This window comes from Dreissena polymorpha, chromosome 4 (genome assembly GCF_020536995.1).
Source record: "Dreissena polymorpha isolate Duluth1 chromosome 4, UMN_Dpol_1.0, whole genome shotgun sequence".
NCBI lineage: Eukaryota > Metazoa > Mollusca > Bivalvia > Myida > Dreissenidae > Dreissena > Dreissena polymorpha.
This window is the reverse complement of record NC_068358.1, coordinates 83934165-83955492: the sequence shown is the minus strand read 5'-3', so window position 1 is coordinate 83955492 and position 21328 is coordinate 83934165. Positions and strand designations below refer to the sequence as shown.

At 36.4% G+C, this 21328-nt stretch overlaps 1 protein-coding gene across 1 annotated transcript in view; it reads right to left on the bottom strand.

Moving 5' to 3' along the window:
* LOC127876233 (cytokine-like nuclear factor N-PAC) overlaps positions 1-21328 on the bottom strand; it is an 85221-nt gene that overhangs the window by 48785 nt on the left and 15108 nt on the right. The window contains exons 5-9 of the mRNA XM_052421294.1: positions 20385-20474; positions 13051-13134; positions 11743-11823; positions 10243-10386; positions 1903-2136 (exon numbers count right to left, since the gene is read on the bottom strand). Of these exons, the coding sequence (XP_052277254.1) occupies positions 1903-2136; positions 10243-10386; positions 11743-11823; positions 13051-13134; positions 20385-20474 (633 nt within the window). The remainder of the gene's footprint in view (positions 1-1902; positions 2137-10242; positions 10387-11742; positions 11824-13050; positions 13135-20384; positions 20475-21328) is intronic.

Here is a 21328-nt window from a genome sequence, read left to right as displayed (position 1 = left end):
TTTTTTCGGACGGACAGACAGACTGACTGATACTGACAGGGGGGGGGGGGGAAGTCAAGGTCATTCAAAGGTCAAGGTAAAATTCAGCTTGCCAGGTACAGAACTCATGATAGCATGAAAGTATTTAAAGTTTAAAAGCAATAGCCTTGATACTTTAGAAGTAAAGTGGATCTAAACACAAAATGTAACCATATATTCAAAGTTACTAAGTCAAAAAAGGGCCATAATTCTGTAAAAATGACAACCGGAGTTGTGCAACTTGTCCTTTACTGTCCCCTTATGATAGTTTGCGAGTGTTCCAAGTATGAAAGCAATATCTATGATACTTTAGGGGTAAAGTGGACCAAAACACAAAACTTAACCAAATTTTCAAGTATAGGGCCCATAATTCTGTAAAAATGACAGTCAGAGTAACATTACTTTGCCTGCACAGTCCCCGTACGAAAGTTAGTAAGTGTTGCAAGTATGAAAGCAATGGCTTTGATACTTTAGGAAAAAAGTGGACCTAAACACAAAACTTAACCAAATTTTCAATTTTCTAAGTACAAAAAGGGCACATAATTCCGTTAAAATGCCAGTCAGAGTTACATAACTTTGCCTGCACAGTCCCCTTACGATAGTTAGTAAGTGTTGCAAGTATGAAAGCAATGGCTTTGAAACTTTAGGGAAAAAAGGACCTACACACAAAACTTTAACAAATTTTCAATTTTCTAAGTATCAAAAGGGCACATAATTCTGTCAAAATGCCAATCAGAGTTACATAACTTTGCCTGCACAGTCCCCTTATGATAGGTAGTAAGTGTTGCAAGTATGAAAGCAATAGCTTTGATACTTAAGGAATAAAATGGACCTAAACACAAAACTTAACCAAAGTTTTCAATTTTCTAAGTACAAAAAGGGCACATAATTCTGTCAAAATGCAAGCCAGAATTATCTTACTTTGCCTGCCCAGTCCCCTCATGATAGTAAGTAAGAGTACCAAGTTTGAATGCAATAGCATTGATATTTAATGAGAAAAGTGTACCTAAACGCAAAACTTAACCGGACGCCGACGCCAAGGTGATGACAATAGCTCATAATTTTTTTTCCAAAAAATAGATGAGCTAAAAACAAGTGTCCTGGCAAGGGCAGGTTAATGAATTGTTGAAAGCACTGGAAGCAGAAAGAAATAATGTGATGTCAGCCCCTTGCTACTTTATTTAACACATATTTGAAGGACCAGTGTTTCTGTTTGTAGGACGAGTGAATATTGAAATATTTTTGTCTTTTGAAGTTTGTCTTGTCTGTTTGTATTAAGTTGAAATTCATCAGTTTTAACAAACAGCTGTAAATGACAAAAGTAGTGCAAAACCAACAATCAACCATTATAAACAGACAATAAGAAAACTTTATATCATCTGCCAGAAATCACGATACTCTATACTTAATATTCAAAACTCTGTCAGTAAAACATAAAAATCATTTAAACCGAATGCTTACATAAAATATTTACAGTAAATACCAGAAAGAGAGAACAGTTTTTTGGTTTCAAGTCATAATAAACAAGAGATGTGTTTGTCAGAAACACAATGCCCCCTAATGCGCCGCTTTGAATATTTTTTTTGGCCTTTGACCTTGAAGGATGACCTTGACCTTTCATCACTCAAAATGTGAAGCTCCATGAGAAACACACATGCCAAATATCAAGTTGCTGTCTTCAATATTACAAAAGTTATTGCAAAAGTTTAACCAAGGTTAAAGTTTTTGACAGACAGACACATACAATGACAGACAGACAGGCCAAAAACAATATACCCCCGATCATTCGATCCGGGGGCACAAAAATGGGATTGCATAGTAAAACTGTTTATAAGCACTGAATACTGTAGTCCAATCTAACCAACACCGCACAGTTTAACCTACCTTTTGAGAGGTCCTATTCCATACAGTAACCTCATGGCCAGAGCGCAGTAAATTCATCACCATTCCCTGACCCATTATTCCCAGCCCCAGGAAGCCTATCCGCATGGGTGTAGGGATCACAGACTTGACTGGGTGGTTTGGACTAGAGCCCTCTGACAGCCTTGACCCACTGGAGCCCAAAGGCATGCCCGGGGCTCCCAGGGAGGGGTCATATGACATGTCACTTTCACTGACCTGTGGACACAAAAACAGGCATTATGTAGACAGTTCAGATGAAAGCGAACACAGAAAAACTGTACACTTTTTAAAACTTAATTTCTGATCACCGCATTTGGTGCATAATTATTTTATGTAAAGCTGCTTATGAATTTATATAAAACTGGAGCTTGTCATTATAGCTCTAAGACAATGTGATTATGATCATGTAACAGATAAGTTTAAGTTGAAAAAGGGACATTTCTTAGACACATTTTTAACGTCTGATAATTAAAATTGGGTATTGCACAACTTACTCACGTAATCTCAGGAAAGAGCACGCTAATTGCAATGTTGTATTATTTTTAGTGCATGAATTTATGCAATGAGTTTGTCTATGGACAGAATCTCAAAATGAATCTTGAATATCCCCCTCGTCTTTGTCGCACTTTTTGTTCATATTTTCATGGGGGAAAAAACACTTCGTTCTTATCAGATAATTTGCTCAGGGGTCCTGTCATTTATCAACAACCAGGTGCAAATGCATTTTCACATTGCAATTTATGACCATATTACTGTTTTCTTGACAAATATTAAAAAACGTTTACATACAATTTTATAATCTTATTTTCATGAGAAATTTCTAAAATGATACCATTGTTTTTGTTAATGTAAACCATATGTTCAATCAAAATACATCCCAAACAGATACAAGACTTCTTATACCAAAAAGACACCATTTTATACACTCATAGAATTAAAATAATTATTATATATCCTATTTCAGCTGATTTGTTGGTATAATAAGAACTAAACCCTACTTTTTTCATTACAGTGTTTATTTTCAGTTATGGGGGAAGGGGGTCGGGTCCCCTGAGGGGGGGGGGGGGGGGGGGAAATTCGCGCGAAAAGGGGGGAACTTCTATGCTTAGCTAGTAACAGTACAAAATCAAGTTTTAACACTATAATTCACCATACAGAGGGAGAAAAACATCATTCAAACTCTTTTATTCATAAACATGTTATGTTCATGTTCAAAGTTCAACATTTCTGGGCTTTTCTGCAAATTTATCAATTATTCTGGTGACCTCCTCTTCACCAAGTCTCTCCGTGTGCAGACAAAGTCTGATCAGGGACTCCAGTGTAGCTTCCCCAAGGCTGTGGGGTGCAAAGCACTTTGAACAAACTAAACAGTCTTTCAAACCTCTTGACCGGACGTTTCTGGCGTTTCACTTCCGGCATTTGAAGAAGACTGACTTTAAAGTTGCACTTGTTTGAAAAGAATATCAATTTATTTTTAAGTTTAAACAGATTTGTCAATTTTTTTACGATAGCTTTTGTTGTTGTGCAACATGTTGGAATACATATGGTTTGCGGTAGATGTCGTAAAGCCAAAGTCGTGATGGTGAACTACGTACGGTTTGCGGTAAAGGCTAAAATAAAGTACACACGCGGATGCAGTTCAGGAAAATTGAAGTTAATTTGTAACGAAAGACATATTTTAATGAGGTTTTGATTAAAATTGAATAACACTTCCGAGGGAGGAATTTTAAAAATATTTGGAGGAAAAATATACACTCTAAAGATGGGGGAATGGATTAGAATAACGCCGAATATTTTATATAAAAAAAACAACACTGTATTATATTTGTGAATGAATTGTAAAGCATCATTTCCTCACCAAATCATTCATCGAAAAGAGGACCATGGGCCCTAATGCGCTCACCTAGACTATTTAGTATTATAAACAAGAGCTGTTTGTAAAACATGCATGCCCCCCATATGGGCTGTCAATTGAAGTGGCAGCCATTGTGTGAATACGTTTTTTGTCACTGTGACTTTGACCTTTGACCTAGTGACCTGAAACTCAATAGGGGTCATCAGCCAGTCATGATCAATGTACCTATTAAGTTTCATGATCCTAGGCCTAATTATTCGTGAGTTATCATCAGGAAACCATTTTGCTGTTTCGAGTCACTGCGACCTTGACCTTTGACCTAGTGACCTGAAAATCAATAGGAGTCATCTGCCAGTCATTATCAATGTACCTATGAAGTTCCATGATCCCAGGCGTGAGCATTCTTGAGTTATCATCCGGAAACCATTTTACTATTTCGAGTCACTGTGACCTTGACCATTGACCTAGTGACCTGAAAATCAATAGGGGTCATCTGCCAGTCCTGATCAATGTACCTATGAAGTTTCATGATCCTAGGCCTAAGCATTCTTGAGTTATCATCTGGAAACCATTTAACCTATTTTGAGTCACTGTGACCTTGACCTTTGACCTAGTGACCTGAAAATCATTAAGGGTCATCTGCCAGTCATGATCAATGTACCTATGCAGTTTCATGATACTAGGCCTAAGCGTTCTTGAGTTATCATCCGGAAACCATCTGGTGGACGGACCAACGGACAGACAAGAGAACGACCAACCGACATGTGCAAAACAATATACCCCCTCTTCTTCCAAGGGGGCATAAAGTGTCCGCTGATTCATGAAGATTGTATAATAAGTGACTTATAGAGTATTGACATAGGTTTTTATTAATTTGACCTAATTTTGAGCTCACATGACCCAGTTTCAGCCTAATGTGACTTCTAGAGTGTTAACTAAAGTTTTGTCACAGATGTGACATATACCCCAACATGCTGTATTGACACAGAATATTTTGCATGCTGTCTTCACAAAACAAGAGAAGCTAATTTATGGCGATTTTAAAGAATTATTATGCCATTATCATTTATGGCCATTTTGACCTTTGACCTCTTGAATTCTTTCGCATGACACGCCGTCCAATTACTTTGAACAAAATTAATGTACAGGATCATTTTATAATCTCACAATGAAGGACATAGTTATGGCCCGGACAAGCTCATTTATGGCTATTTTTGACCATTGAACTCCAAGTGTGACCTTGACTTTGGAGATATCGACATAATTCTTTCGCATGACACACCATTTAATGATAGTAGCAAATGTACTGAGTAATTTTAAAATCTCACAATGAATGACATAGTGCCCGGAAAAGATCATTTATGGCCATTATTGACCTTTGAACTCAAAGTGTGACCTTGAGCTTGGAGATATCGATGTAATTCTTTCGCATGACACACTGTCCAATAATTGTGAACAAATGTACTGAGTAATTTTAAAATCTCACAATGAATTACTTAGTTATGGCCCAGACAAAATCATTTATGGCCATTTTTGACCATTGAACTCAAAGTGTGACCTTGACCTTGCAGATATTGACATAATTCTTTCGCATGACACACCGTCCAATGATGGTGAACAAATGTGCCAAAGGATTTTAAAATCTCAAAATGAATGACATAGTTATGGCCCGGACAAAATCATTTGTGGCCATTTTTGACCTTTGAACTCAAAGTGTTACCTTGCAGATATCGACGTAATTCTTTAGCATGACACACCGTCCAATGATGGTGAACAAATGTGCCAAATGATTTTAAAGTCTCACAACAAGAGCACCGCCTTTCGGGTGCAGACCGCTCATCTATTTCTCTTTTTAAAGGTGAAGGGACCTATCTCAATTTCAATCACAAAGGAGGGAGGGGTGGAGTGGAGAGGTGTATAGTGAGGGGTGTGGTCATTTATTACATTATCTTCCAAAAATGCAAAAAAAGTGGGAAAAAAAAACATTTTGGGTGGGGGGGGGGGTATTTTTGGGTGGGATGGTTGGACTTGGGTGGGGGGGGTCATTTATTAGATGATCTTTAAAAAAAAAATTGAGGGGAGGGGGTATGGGGGGGGGGAGCGTGGGGGATGGTTTGGGTGGAGTCTATAATGGTATGTTAGGTAAGAGTTGTTTTGTCAAAGTATCAATCAAATCTAATCATAAATAAAGAAGTTATGGCAATTTTAGCGAAATTTAATAATTTGACCTTGAGAGTCAAGGTCATTCAAAGGTCCAGGTAAAATTCACTTGCCAGGTATAGAACCCTTATGATAGCATGAAAGTATCTGAATTTTAAAAGCAATAGCCTTGATACTTTAGAAGTAAAGTGGATCTAAACACAAAATTTTTCCATATATTCAAAGTTACGCAGTCTAAAAAGGGCCATAATTCTGTAAAAATGACAACCGGAGTTATGCAACTTGTCCTTTACCGTCCCATTATGATAGTTTGCGAGTGTTCCCAAGTATGAAAGCAATATCTATGATACTTTAGGGGTAAAGTGGACCAAAATACAAAACTTAACCAAATTTTCAATTTTCTAACCAAATTTTCAATTTTCTAAGTATAAAGGGCCCATAATTCTGTCAAAATGCCAGTTAGTTACATAACTTTGCCTGCACAGTTCCCTTATGATAGTTAGTAAGTGTTGCAAGTATGAAAGCAATAGCTTTGATACTTTAGGAATAAAGTGGATCTAAACAGAAAACTTAACCAAATTTTCAATTTTCTAAGTATAAAAAGGGCACATAATTCTGTCAAAATGCCAGTCAGAGTTACATAACTTTGCCTGCACAGTCCCCATATGATAGTTAGTAAGTATTGCAAGTATGAAAGCAATAGCTTTGATACTTAAGGAATAAAATGGACCTAAACACAAAACTTAACCAAAATTTTCAATTTTCTAAGTATAAAAAGGGCACATAATTCTGTCAAAATGCACGCCAGAGTTATCTTACTTTGCCTGCCCAGTCCCAATATCATAGTAAGTAAGTGTACCAAGTTTGAATGAAATAGCATTGATACTTTATTAGAAAAGTGGACCTAAACGCAAAACTTAACCGGACGCTGACGCCAAGGTGATGACAATAGCTCATAATTTTTTTTTCCAAAAATAGATGAGCTAATAAATGACAAAGTTACGGCCTAGACAAGCTCATTTATGGGCAATTTGACCATTGAACGCCAAGTGTGACCTTGACCTTGGAGATGCAGTGCTCACACTGCTGCCAGACATTATCGACAAAGGCGATTATTTTATCCAACTGGCTATTATTTCTTAAAATTGTCTAGAAAAAATGGCGATTATTTTATCCACCTACATAAAAAAACAAATTGCCTCTAAAAGTTGTCTGGCGAATGCGAAACGCCTGCAAATCGGGCCATCAAGCAGGAAAAATCGATAACTAGATTACCTGTGTACACACTCGACCCTGTGTATTGTCATACACGCGTCAATAACTTCTGCGACATCGTGGCCTAGAGCGTTTTTCTCAATCAGTGTCCGACAGCAGTGATATATTTTGGAAATAACGTCTTTAATCTCCCCGTGCTTTACCAATTATCGGTAACTGTTAGATCTTTGTTAATTTTTCGCCAATTATTATTTAATCGTCATTATTGAAAATCGCCGCTAATATTGTCGGCTGGTTTTGTTTTTTTGCGCCATTTTTTGCTGCAATTAGATAACGTTGAACATTGCTTGATGAAATGATTATTTAATCGCCATCAACTTATTATCCCCGAAAACGCTGTTTGTCGTCTGCTTTTACATTTCTTGATGTGTGATGATGATTTCAATTTTTAACCAGGTAACCTGGTTTTCCCAATTCAAAGGGACCCGGCATATGCCATGGCCAGCTAATTTTAAAAAAACACGTGTTTGGAATAACACTGAGGTGGTGTATTTTAACTCACGCGCTGTGACGTTAATTGATGTAAACATGATCGGCATTGCGAAAGAGTTATTTTTGGAATAAATCATTTACAATTGATATTGGCCTCTGCTTACAATATTGTGGCCGATGGCAAACGTCTTATTAAGCGATAAAGCAGTCGAACAATATGCACATTTTAGATTATGCATATTAATATTTTTTATTATGCATATTTCATGTGCAAAACGCGTACAATTTTTCGGATTACTGTTTTCGGGTACTGTATTTTTTTCGTTGATTATGATATATTTTCGAAGTTCATAATAGCAAAAATAGAATGACGAATAGACATGCGGTGATACGGAAGGGGTGGTTTATAATATTTCGAATTGTATTCACCAGCAATTGCAATTGGAAAAACTATAAAAAAAAGTATAATTAGTAAGGGCTCTGGGTGGGTTGGGGCCTCAGCCCTTTATTCTTATGTGTATGTAACTGTAGTTGATATCTGGTTTGTTTGTAAGTCACACCCACAACATTGATTGTATTCTTTATTGTAAAGCCATGATAATATTTTATAAGAAAATGACACACTGATATTATGCTTGTTTTTAAGTATATATATATTTATTTTAACTTAAATCCAATAGATATACATGTAATTAAACATAAATGAAATGAGATTCATTGTTTTTTCTTTCTTTTTGCCTGCAGTACCATTTTGCGGAAAAGTCTGTGTCTGTTTTGGCTATTATTTTTTTCAGGAAAAAAATTATGGCTATTATTTTCTGAAGGTCAGTGTGAGCACTGAGATGTCGATGTACTTCTTTCATAGACACACCGCCCCATGCTGGCAAACAAATGTACTAAGTCATTTAAAAATCTAACAATAAATGACATGATGTTATTATGGGTAAGTTATGGTCCAGACAAACTTTGGGTTTAAAACACACTAAGTGACCCCGTGACCTTGTTTTTGACCCGGCATAACCCATATTCAAACTTGACCTAGACATCATCTGGATACAACTTCTGACCAAGTTTGGTGAAGACCGGATGAAATTTTCAGGACAAACAGACCGACTCACAAAGAGACTTCTATATAGAACCCATTAACAATGGTATTTAGGGGAATGGTGGCGGGGCCCGTACAAAGGGGAAAAACCCGTTGTTTTTTAGGAAAAGGGGAAAATTAAAAATTCACTCTTTTATATGTATATGTAATGATATTTATTATATGAATGCACATGTATGTATCAATGTAATATTCACAGCTGAATGTCTCTGTCCTTTTTCTTAAACCTATATCAATGATTTTTTCAACATTAATTTCAGACAGTTCAGCCTTCATGCACAGTCTCAGTTTTCCTAGCCAATTTGAGTCTAATTGGGATTTTTTGAATTGATAAAAGGGCAAATTTGAGCATTTTTTAACAATAAAATGGACCAAATCGGAATGATTTTATCAACAAATATTGACACAATAAAGATACATCAGGCCTTTTCCTGGCCATTTGTGAAAAAAATGCAATTAATGTGAAAAGTTCACTGATTTGGGAAAAACTAATTTAATATTAGTCTTTATAATAATTTAAAATCATATTAATTATAGTTATATACTTTGTGAGTTGTTTATGAAATAAATTTGAGATATACTTATCAGTAGACAGTTCTTTCTAAAAAAAAAATAGTAATAATTTTTTAACTTCTGGTGGGGATTTTTTCTACAAAATTGGGGGAAAATATTTACTCTTTCTTGAGAGGAATGGTACCTAATATGGACCCAAAAATTGTCATAAAAACACTGTTCTGCCTAAGTTTCATGAGGATTGGACAATAAATGTGACTTCTAGAGTGTGAACAAAGTTTTACTCTAGCCATTTATAGGAAAATGCCCCTCCACTCAGGCAGCCATGTTTTTCAAACAACCTGAACCATTTTCAAACTTGTCCAAGATATCATTGGGACACATGTTCTGACTAAGTTTTATGATGATTGGACAATAAAAGTGTTCAATAGAGTGTAAACAAGAGATTGCCAAGCAATATGGTCCCCTACCGGTGAAACTCCACCATTGTCAGAATTTAAAAAAAAAGTGTTGCCATAGCAACCAGAATTCTTGACGTAGGAACAAAATGAAATGACGTGCATAATCTCCATATTGCCATCTATCCATGTTTCAAGTTTTATGAAAAATATGAAGAACTTTTAAAGTTAACGCAGGATCCAGAAAAGTGTGACGGACAGACTCCATAAGTCCCCTTCGGTTTCACCGGTAGGGGACAAACAAGGCTAATGTTGACGACGCACGATTCATGAAGGACAAAAGGCAATCATAAAAGCTCACCAGGTGAGCTAAAAAGGCCAGGCAAACGATTTTTAATTTTTATTTTTTGGTCAGGAAAATTGTAAATTCTTGCCTCACAAGGCCCCAAGCAATTTCACAAACACAATCTCAAGGGTAAATGAAGCAACAAAACCGTAAAAAATTAAAAGATCAGGACACTTTAACATAGCCTAAAAACTGTTCCTGATGGCTTAAAGCAAGAAAGAGAAAGTAAACCACAAACTTGCAGATCAGGCAGCCTGCGTTCCTTGGCCTTTGTTGGAGATCGTCTGGGACTGAGAGCAGAAAAGATGTTGCCAGGAGACGACATCTTTGCCCTCTTGAGAATCTTCTCTGAGGGCGTCAGCGTCTTCTTTGGGCTTAACTTCTGTTCAACAATAAAGACTGCTTAAAAAAAAACTGTTGTCAAAAGAGGACATAGGATTTGATTTGAACAAGGGCTGTTTGTAAAACATGCATGCCCCCCATATGAGCTGTCAGTTGTAGTGGCAGCCATTGTGTGAATACGTTTTTTGTCACTGTGACCTTGACTTAGTGACCTGAAAATCAATAGGGGTCATCTGCCAGTCATTATCAATGTACCTATGAAGTTTCATGATCCTAGGCGTAAGCGTTCTTGAGTCATCATCCGGAAACCATTTTACTGTTTCAAGTCACTGTGACCTTGACCTTTGACCTGAAAATCAATAGGGGTCATTTGCCAGTCATGATCAATGTACCTATGAAGTTTCATGATCCTAGGCGTAAGCATTCTTGAGTTATCATCTGGAAGCCATTTTACTACATCTGGAAACCATTTTACTATTTCGAGTCACTAAGACCTTGACCTTTGACCTAGTGACCTGAAAATCAATAGGGGTCATCTGCCAGTCATGATCAATGTACCTATGAAGTTTAATGATCCTAGGCCTAAGCGTTCTTGAGTTATCATCCGGAAACCATCTGGTGGATGGACGGACTGACCGACGGACCGACAGACATGTGCAAAACAATATACCCCCTCTTCTTCAAAGGGGGGGGGGGGGGGGGGGGGGCATAAATATAACACATCTGCAGACAAAGGGCAATATGAAAGATTGCACAATCTGTATTTGATAGCGGTTTTCAACAGAAGGGGGCTAAGAAATAGCTTGCAATTAGTATGTTATTCAATCTTCAGTAGAATGACCAAATACTAGAATGTGTTTTGGGGATTCATATATTTGGTTAATATGTTGTTAACCAAAAAGAACATTAAAATTGGTAATTTTGACACCGTTTTAGTTATGTTTAAAGTAATGAAAACCAAACCGAAAGTTTTTTAAATCCCAGCATACATGAATTGCTCATGCAAACATAATTTCAACTAGTCAAACCAGTCTGCTCGATTGTGTGTAAAAGGTGCTTCTGAATGGAAGTGCAAATTTTCAAGCCAAACGGTTCGGAGCCTGGCATGTTGAAAAAAACAAGCCCCCCACCCCCCAATTTCTTCTAGAATATACAATATTAATTTCAAACAAAATATTGTAAGCCTCGAAGATGTGGAAATCCACAAATTAGCTGACAATTCTCAGACCTGCAAAATATATAAAATTTCAACATATGTTAACATTTTGTTTCAGACCAACCCATAATTTAAGGACCATAAACAGAGGGGAACAAAAAAAGAGCTGGGGACACCACGCTGCTGTTTTTGCTCTAGATATTTCCAAACCTGATTGTACATGTAAGTAACAATGCTTACCCTTTTCCCTGAGCTGTCAGTGGAGACAGAATTGGATTTCAGCTTTGGTGTCTTCTTAGGGGATGCCTCATCCTCCTGCACCTACAAACACCATGGAAAACTGGAGGCATGACAAAGGGTACCAGCAACTCTTTTCAGTCAAAATATTACAGTACTGTGAAACCATTATTAATCGTCAGGCATTAATTTTCATTAATTTCATCAGTCGACCGATCACGCAGCGAATGCCAATGAAAGACAATAAACCAAATGAAAAGATGACGATGTGTGATCAACACCTGACAAGCGTATTATCACAAATTAATTAAGAATATTTTAATTGCTGTTTGTTGTTTAATTGTTTGCGTTTAACCACTTATTACTTTTTTATATGTATCAATTTATTTATTTTTAAATTATTGACAATATTGATTTATATACCATTAGTTTACTTTTTAAGACCAAACACACAGAGTTTATAATTTCAATGTTGATATCAGAATAAAAAAGCATTTTATTTGGAAAAAAAAACACTTAACAAACAGGAACCCCTTTCGTATAACACAAACAGCTTTAAAACAGTATTGACAGCATTTTAATAAAAATCATACCAACTGGCACACATACCCAAGAAAATAAACAAAAGTGTCTAGTTTGATTTGCGTGCAAAAAAATACTTTATTGAAAAGTGACAATATAATTTGCTAACACTAGTTATAACCCATATTATTCGCACCTTCCCTAATTTGTGCCGATAAAGGTACGATTGTTATCAGTATGGAAATTATAATAATAGAATAAGCCTAATTGGCAATTGGCTTCATTGTTACAAACACTCGTTAACAGTTATTCGGTCCCACGTGTCCACTAATCATAACAATGAACGTGTGAATGGCATACATTAAGAGGGTCCATTACTGTCCCTTGATAACAAAAGACTAGTTAATTGGCATGTGACAAACAGGCCCCACCTCCTGCAGTGATTCTCAAGTGTGTTCCCACATTCGTACCACGATTTTTCACAATTGCGATTGATCGCGAATATGTATTACACACAAATCGGATATTGACTGATGCATTTTTTTTTAATTCAAAATCAGAAATCAGCGAATTTAAGTGCTGACTAAATCTTTATAAAAATGATGAAATTTTGTGCTGTCGAAAAAAAATGGTTTCACAGTATGCTTATTAAAGTGTCAATATTTTAAGTCGGGCTTAAAAATAATATTTATCTCCTATTTTCTATCATCAACCAACGAATTTCATGACCCAATTTAACCTGTGCAAAAAGTTTAAAGCAAGTCTGACATCACACAACAAACTGCCTACCCCTGGTTCCGGGCTGCTTTTGGGCCTCTTTTTCTTCTTTTTATCATTGTCAGGTGAGCCGTCACTGCCTACACTGTTGTTCAACTGTAACACAGAAGTATGGTCAATAAGCATATGGCAGAACTATACATGAATTGCACCACATCGTGCATAATTGGGTCTTATGCCATATAAAGTCAGTGAAGCTGCCCATCAGCCTGCCAATAGGAGCAGTCTGGTCAGGAGCTACTCATTCTGCTAATGCCACCACAGAACCTTGATCACTTTTATAGCTGACAGGGCAGCTATTTCTAGCTCTTTCAGTGCGGGAACCGAATTTTGAAGGCCTTTGCAAACAGTTTGGATCCAGATGAGACACCACAGAACGTGGCGTCTCATCTGGATCCAAACTGTTTGCTTTTCTGATAGTATTTTTTGAAAAAAATTGGAAGAAATGCTAAATGTAGAAATTCAGCAGACGACATTTTAGCAGACGACAAATTTCCCAGCATGCAAAGGGCTAGAGCAACGCTGGCCTCATATGGCACATGACTTGTGTAGGCATGACACTATTCAATAAGTAAACACACACATAAGACCATAAAAATGAATCTTTGTAATTCAATGTTTAAAATCATACCATTACGTTTGACTACAAGGGGACTGTTTCTAAACTAAGAGATACATCTTAAAAACCAGTTGGAAAGAATTTCAAAATTGATTGCAACTTGTTTACACATCATAAATACATGTAACCTACAAAGATTCATTGAAAAGGTCTCAATGTTCACAAGAACAGAAATACATGTAATTAACCTGAAATTTCCTTTATCCATATCTCAAACAAACTGCATCAATCTACTACTCCCCCTGATCACCATCGGGAATTTGGTAATACAAAAACAAGATTTTCAAACAGAATGTATATTACATGTTCTTATTTCATACCAAACAATGTAAAATTTGTGTTCTATTTATTATTCTGAACATGCTTATTTAATGGATCTACAACTGCAACAAGTGTGGATATAATTATATATATCTTCTTCAGGAAAAAATGATATCTGCAAAGATGTGATACAAAACTGATACAAAAACATCATAGTTTTTATCATTATGCATACATGAATACATTTAAACAAGTTGAAGTAATTTGAGCAACATAATGATAAAATGGATCTTATCCAATATGTGGCAAGGGTCGCTTGAGACCAGCCTGTGCATGACACAGCTCATATAACGATTAGAAAACACAAAGATTTAGTCCTTGAAAGAGGGCAATACAATAGATCTATGTTATATTACATGCTGATTCGTTGTGTACAAAACAAACAGCAAGTAGATACAGAATACCAGTGATATTGTAAAATGTCCAGCAGGCTAAACATAAGCAACTAAAACAGTTATCCTAGAACAGTCCTTGAAGATGACATATACCCCCCAATGGCTTATTCCAAGCACTTTCAAAACTTCAGCATTTGTATTTTGTAAATCAATCTCAAAATTTTGTTGTTCCCTATGTTACATTGCTCACACACACAACAAGAGCTGTCAGAGGACAGTGCGCTCGACTATTCGAGTGCTTGACAGTATAACGTAAGCCATCATGGGGAAATTGTTCATATTCAATAATTTATTAGACGATCTTTCAAAAATAAAAAAGGGGGGGGGGGTGTGAGAGGGGGGTATAATGTGGGGTGTGGTAATTTATTAGATGATGATTAAACAAACATTGGGGGGAGGGTGGGGGGTAGTGGGGTGGGGGTGAGAAGGGGGTATAATATGGGGAGTGGTAATTTATTAAATGATGTTTAAAAAAAAAAATGGGGGGGGAGTGGGTGGTGGGTAGGGGGGGTGGGGGGTAAAAGGGGGGTATAATGTGGGGTGTGGTAATTTATTAGATGATGTTTAAAAAAAAGGGATTCTGGTAGGGGCGTGGGGTATTGTTTGGGTGGAATCCATTGTGGTTGTTTTGTCAAAGTAATTATAAAATGTGATCATAAAGAAGTTATGGCAATTTAAGCAAAATGTTCAATTATCTAAGTGTAAAAGGGGCCATTATTATGTCAAAATGCTTGATACAGTTGTCTGCTCTTATTTATAGGTTGGGGCCATGTTGGTAAACAAGTATGCAACATATAAAAGCAATATGTCAAAGGATATAGGAAATATTTCGGGTAGTATGCAAACTTTAACACAGATTTATCAATAATATGCATATTCTAAGTATAAAAGGGGCAATAATTATGACAAAATGCTTGATAGAGTTTTCTGCTCTTGTTTATAGGTTGGGGTGATGTTGGTAAACAAGTATGCCAAATATAAAAGCAATATGTCAAGGGACAATGAAATTAAATGGGGAAGTACGAAAACTTTAACATTTGTTGCATATTCTAAGTGGAAAAGGGGCCATAATTATGACAAAATGCTTGATACAGTTGTCTGCTCTTATTTATAGGTTGGGGTCATGTTGGTAAACAAGTATGCAAAATATGAAAGCAATATGTCATGGGGCAAAGAAAATATTTGGGGTAGAACGAAAACTTTAACATTTGCACGCTAACGCTAACGCAGACGCCGGGGTGAGTAGGATAGCTCCACTATATATATTTCAGATATAATAGTCGAGCTAAAAACAACATTGTGTTGATTTATTCATTATTGACTCAATTGCCTAAGTTCAAGGGTACATAACTCAGCAACAAAAAGTTTGACTTCTTTATGGTATAAACAAACTATTATAAACTTTCATGTTGATAGGATGAAAACTGGCTGACAAATTCAGGACACAAAATTCACATGTGCTGTGAAAAAAGAACAGAGTTTTTAGTCATCATTTTTGAAATACCGCAAAAATGCAGTCATAAGGTGAGATTTCTTTCCTCCAAAAAGTGATTAAAATTATATTCTTGACTTATGTTCATGAAAAAAATCAAGGTAGATCGATTTCTGCGTCGTCGCAGTTATGGTTGAAAAAGTTGTTGTTGTCACAAAAACTTGATTTACAACGCAAAACTTGTATTTAAAATGACGCAAATTCATATAATCACCTTTTTACAACTTCACATCTGCTTTATTTTAATAATTTAATGCAAAGTTTAAAGTTAACAAGAGCCAATGGCATCAGTAAGGCTTGCAAAAATTTGCACTCTGCATGAATTGACAGGTTGATGTTATCAAAGGAAAGCTGATTCCTGTCTGAAGCCATTAAGCAACACCTTTCTCGCCTACAAAATTAGCTTCCTTTGTCCAGCAATCAACATGGTGAACCAATCGTTTGTTGGTGGCAATTGTCCAATTAAGTACAGCACATGCATAGCTCCGCCTTTCAAATCTTTTGCAGAGAATGGATAACGGTTTAACGGTTAATTGAGCAAGTGTTTTACGCAAGTTGAGTTCTGATTTGCATTGAAACAACAAATACAATCATAAATGATTTTCTGAGAAAAACCGATAAGTTCCGATTTACAAACTTTCTGTACAGTTCCTAACATTGGCGTGCACTTGTGTTTACAAAATTCCTAAACACATTTATCATAAATAATGGCACAGTGTTTTGTTGGATAATAACTAATTATAAAAGTAAAGGTAATACAATTTTGAACTTCTTCAATTAAAAATGTTTAACTTTAACAATATATTTGCATCACTGAATCCAACAATCAATTTGATGGGATCAGAATTTTACTGTCGCTGATTTTCCAATTGTCTTGTCTTTACCCGACTAATGAAGTGCAAATACACAAAATGTCTAATTTTAAAGCGATTTTTATACCCCCGATGTATGAACGGGTAGACGTATGACTGAGATTTTTTGGTAAGGCTGGGCCCTGAGGATTAGAAAAATGTGGTTTTGACAAAAATTGGGTCATTGGTGTATTTTTTATGGTATGAAATATTACTTAAAGTTGAGAATTAGTGTTGTTAATATTCAATTTACCAAAGATCAACACATAGAGCTGATAGGGAAATTAACGAACTGGTGAATTGTTATTACCAAAAGGAACTTATTGTTTTTGGAAACTTTCAATAGGGAATAATTTGCAGTCGTTTGGGAAAAAATATTTCCTTGTTTACATCGGGTATAGGTCTGAACTGTGGCTCGAAAATTGACAACAAACAGACAAGTATAAACATTTATGAAAGTTTAAGGGAACATAAGTCTGCATAGAATATTGAGGCAAAAATGAAAAAAAAAACATGTAGCAGTTCTACTAAGTTAACAACATATCTATATACAGTTTTATGTAAATCAGCAGATGACTGAGAGACTAGTTATTTAACTACAACAAGTTCAGTTAAATTTATCTAAAATTTTAGTTTAAACAATACATCTGTAATAAATTTTAGTTCCAAATAAAAATCAAGTCTAAGTGGCAAGTATCGTCCCAGATTAGCCTGTGTGACGGCAATTGCATAGACTAATCTAGTACCCCACTTTACAGATGCATCCAGCTAGATTAAATGGAGTGCAGCTAAAATTGAAATATATGCATCAAGTTGTGAAGTTCTTGAAAATGCCAATCCAATATTGAACAATATATAAAGCTGACAGATGCAAACTCAAAAAGAAGGAAAACATTTGTTAACAGAAAGTCAGGATGGAAGATAAGAACATGCACAGCATAATTTGTGCGCCCTTTTATCTGAATGGATCAACAAACAAGGGACAAAATTGTCACAAAACCAGGTTTTCAACTAAAATTGTGACCTTGACCTTGGAGATATTGACGTAATTCTTTCGTACGACACACCGTCCAATGATAGTGAACAAATGTGCCAAATGATTTTAAAATCTCACAATTATTGACATAGTTATGGCCCAAACAAGCTCATTTATGGCCATTTTTGACCTTTGAACTCAAAGTGTGACCTTGACCTTGGAGATATTGACGTAATTCTTTGCGCGACACACCGTCCAATGATAGTGAACACATGTGCCAAAATGATTTTAAAATCTCACAATGAATGACATAGTTATGGCCCGGACAAGCTCATTTATGGCCAATTTTGACCTTTGAACTCAAAGTGTGACCTTGACTTTGGAGATTTCGACGTCATTCTATCTCGCGACAAACCGTCTAATGATGGTGAACAAAGGTGCCAAATTATTTCAAAATCTCACAATGAACGGTAAAGTTATGGCCCGGACAAGCTTGTTCCACCAGAGGCGACCACCCGCCCGCCGACATTCACCAATCTAATAAACAGTTTTTTCCTTCGGAAAACCTGGTTAATACAAGGGCTGTTTGTAAAACATGCATGCCCCCAATATGGGCTGTCAGTTATAGTGGCAGCCATTGTGTACGTTTTTTGTCACTCTGACCATGACCTTTGACCTAGTGACCTGAAAATCAACAGGGGTCATCTGCCAGTCATGATCAATGTACCTTTGAATTTTCATGATCCTAGGCGTAAGCATTCTTGAGTTATCATCCGGAAACCATTTTACTATTTCGAGTCACTGTGGCCTTGACCTTTGACCTAGTGACCTGAAAATCAATAGGGGTCATCTGCCAGTCATGATCAATTTACCTTTGAAGTTTCATGATCCTAGGCCTAATTATTCTAGAGTTATCATCAGGAAACCATTTTACTGTTTTGAGTCACTGTGACCTTGATTATTGACCTAGTGACCTGAAAATCAATAGGGGTCATCTGCCAGTCATGATCAATGTGCCTTTAAAGTTTCATGATCCTACGCCTTATTATTCTAGAGTTATCATCAGGAAACCATTTAACTGTTTCGAGTCACTGTGACCTTGACCTTTGACCTAGTGACCTGAAAATTAATAGGGGTCATCTGCCAGTGATGATAAATGTACCTATGAAGTTTCATTATCCTATGCATAAGCATTCTTGAGTTATCATCCAGAAACCATTTTACTATTTTGAGTCACTGTGACCTTGACCTTTGACCTAGTGACCTGAAAATCTATAGGGGTCATCTGCGAGTCATGATCAATGTACCTATGAAGTTTCATGATCTTAAGTTTAAGCGTTCTTGAGTTATAATCCGGAAACCATTTTACGGTGTCGAGTCACTGTGACCTTGACCTTTGACCTAGTGACCTGAAAACCAATAGGGGTCATCTGCGAGTTATGATCAATGTTCCTATGAAGTTTCATGATCCTAGGCATAAGCGTTCTTGAGTTATCATCCGGAAACCATTTTCCTGTGTCAAGTCACCGTGACCTTGACATTTGACCTAGTGACCTGAAAATCAATAGGGGTCATATGCGAGTCGTGATCAATGTACCTATAAAGTTTCATGATCCTAGGCATAAGCATTCTTGAGTTATCATCCGGAAACTATTTTACTGGTTTGAGTCACTGTGACCTTAAACTTTGACCTAGTGACCTGAAAATCAATAGGGTCATCTGCGAGTCATGATCAATGTGCCTATGAAGTTTCATGATCCTAGGCGTAAGCCTTCTTGAGTTGTAATCCGGAAACCATTCGTTGGACGGACCGACAGACGGACTGACATGTGCGAAACAATATACCCCCTCTTCTTCGAAGGGGGGCATAATAATGAGCATTTATAGAATTTACAAAAAAGTAATATAGAAGAAAACCACTACATTTTGTATGCATACTCTAGGACGCTCATACTTCTGTTCAATTTGTGGTTTTATTTGTACAGCGCAGAGACACAGTATGCAGACCTATATTAATCTCTTCATATGTATTACATTTATATTAGGCCATCAAAGCTTGATGCGGTTACTTCCCCTGTTGGTAAGATTGCTCTGTTTTGTGATTTAAGAATTTTTAATATGAATTAGGGTAGGTTTTTTTTCCATGAAATTAGGAAAAGTGATTGCATTGGAAATGGTGCTTTTTTCCAGTACCAAGTTTATATAGAGGAAAAATGCTCATTTTCGATTTCTAAATCTTAAACATTATTTTAGGCTGAAAGTTTTCATTATCAGTATAAAAACCTTAACAATTTGTTGACAAGATAGTACAGGCGTTTTTGTATGTAATTCTTGACAATTTTTTTTTGTAACAAAGTGTTTACGTTTATACATAATCTTAATTATTAATGAAATATTTAATGTTTAAAAAGTTTAAACTAACACTTAAATGGAATTATTCTTTTTAAATGATGAAATCCCTGTTTGTTTGAAGAGCCGACACCTTAAAGGTGAAAAAACAATGATTTCAAATAAGTACAAGCAATAGAAGGAAAAACAGGTGTACAATATTGCCAAATACAACAGCTGTCAGTAAATACGTACATCGGGTGAAACTGCGTCTTGTTGGGACATTCTCTCTTGGTATTCAGTCATTGCCTAGAAACATAAACAACACAGGTTAACACACACTAGATGTAGGCACATGGCATACCTGATTGACCTTTTCATCATCTGCAGAATCTGAGAGGATCTGTGCTATTTCCTCATCTATTGATGGCAAGTCGTCTGCTATTAAAGGTTCCTAAAACAATCATTGGTATGTGACCTCTTATCAATATTGTAGTCTCCACACTCATAACCAAACAACTGGTACATCTTTACTTAATAGACTTTCACATGCAACATAAAAACTATTAACAAGAGTAAAAAAGTAGTGGTTTATTTAACTCTAATAACATATTTTTTATTCATCTGCTTTTGACACCACAAAGCCTTAGGTGGTCTGGAGCTACGCATATGGACTAAGACCCCAAGTGATTTTTCAATCCCAAAATAACAGACTCTTACTGGCTGTTTCTTTATGCCAAAAACTAAAATTTTCCCCCAAAATCTTACCAAAATTTCCCCAAAAAGATGCCAAACTTTTCCAATAAACTCAATAATTGGTTTATTAAGTTTATTAAACAGTGTAATAATTTGGTAAAACTTAATAATTTAAATTAAATTTAAAAGTGAAGTTACACATACAATTAAAACAAGAGCACCGCCTTGCGGGTGCAGACCGCTCATCTATTTTCTTTTTAGGAGGGAGGAGTGGAGTGAAGAGGGGTGTATAGTGTGGGGTTGTGGACATTTATTACATTATCTTCCAAAAAAGCGAAAAAAAAAAAAAAAAATCGGGGGGGGGGGGGGGGGGGGGGGCGATGGGAGGGGGGGGGGGGTTTGGGTGCGATGGTTGGACGGTATTTCAAACATAACAGTTTTTAAAAAAAAAATGGGAGGGGGGGGGGGGTATAGTGTGAGGGTGTGGTGGTAATTTGTGAGATGATCTAAAAAAAAAAAAAAAAAAAAAAAAAAAAAAAAAAAAAAAAATTGGGGGGGGGGGGGGGGGTGGGGTGGGGGGGGGTATAGTGTGAGGGTGTGGTGGTCATTTGT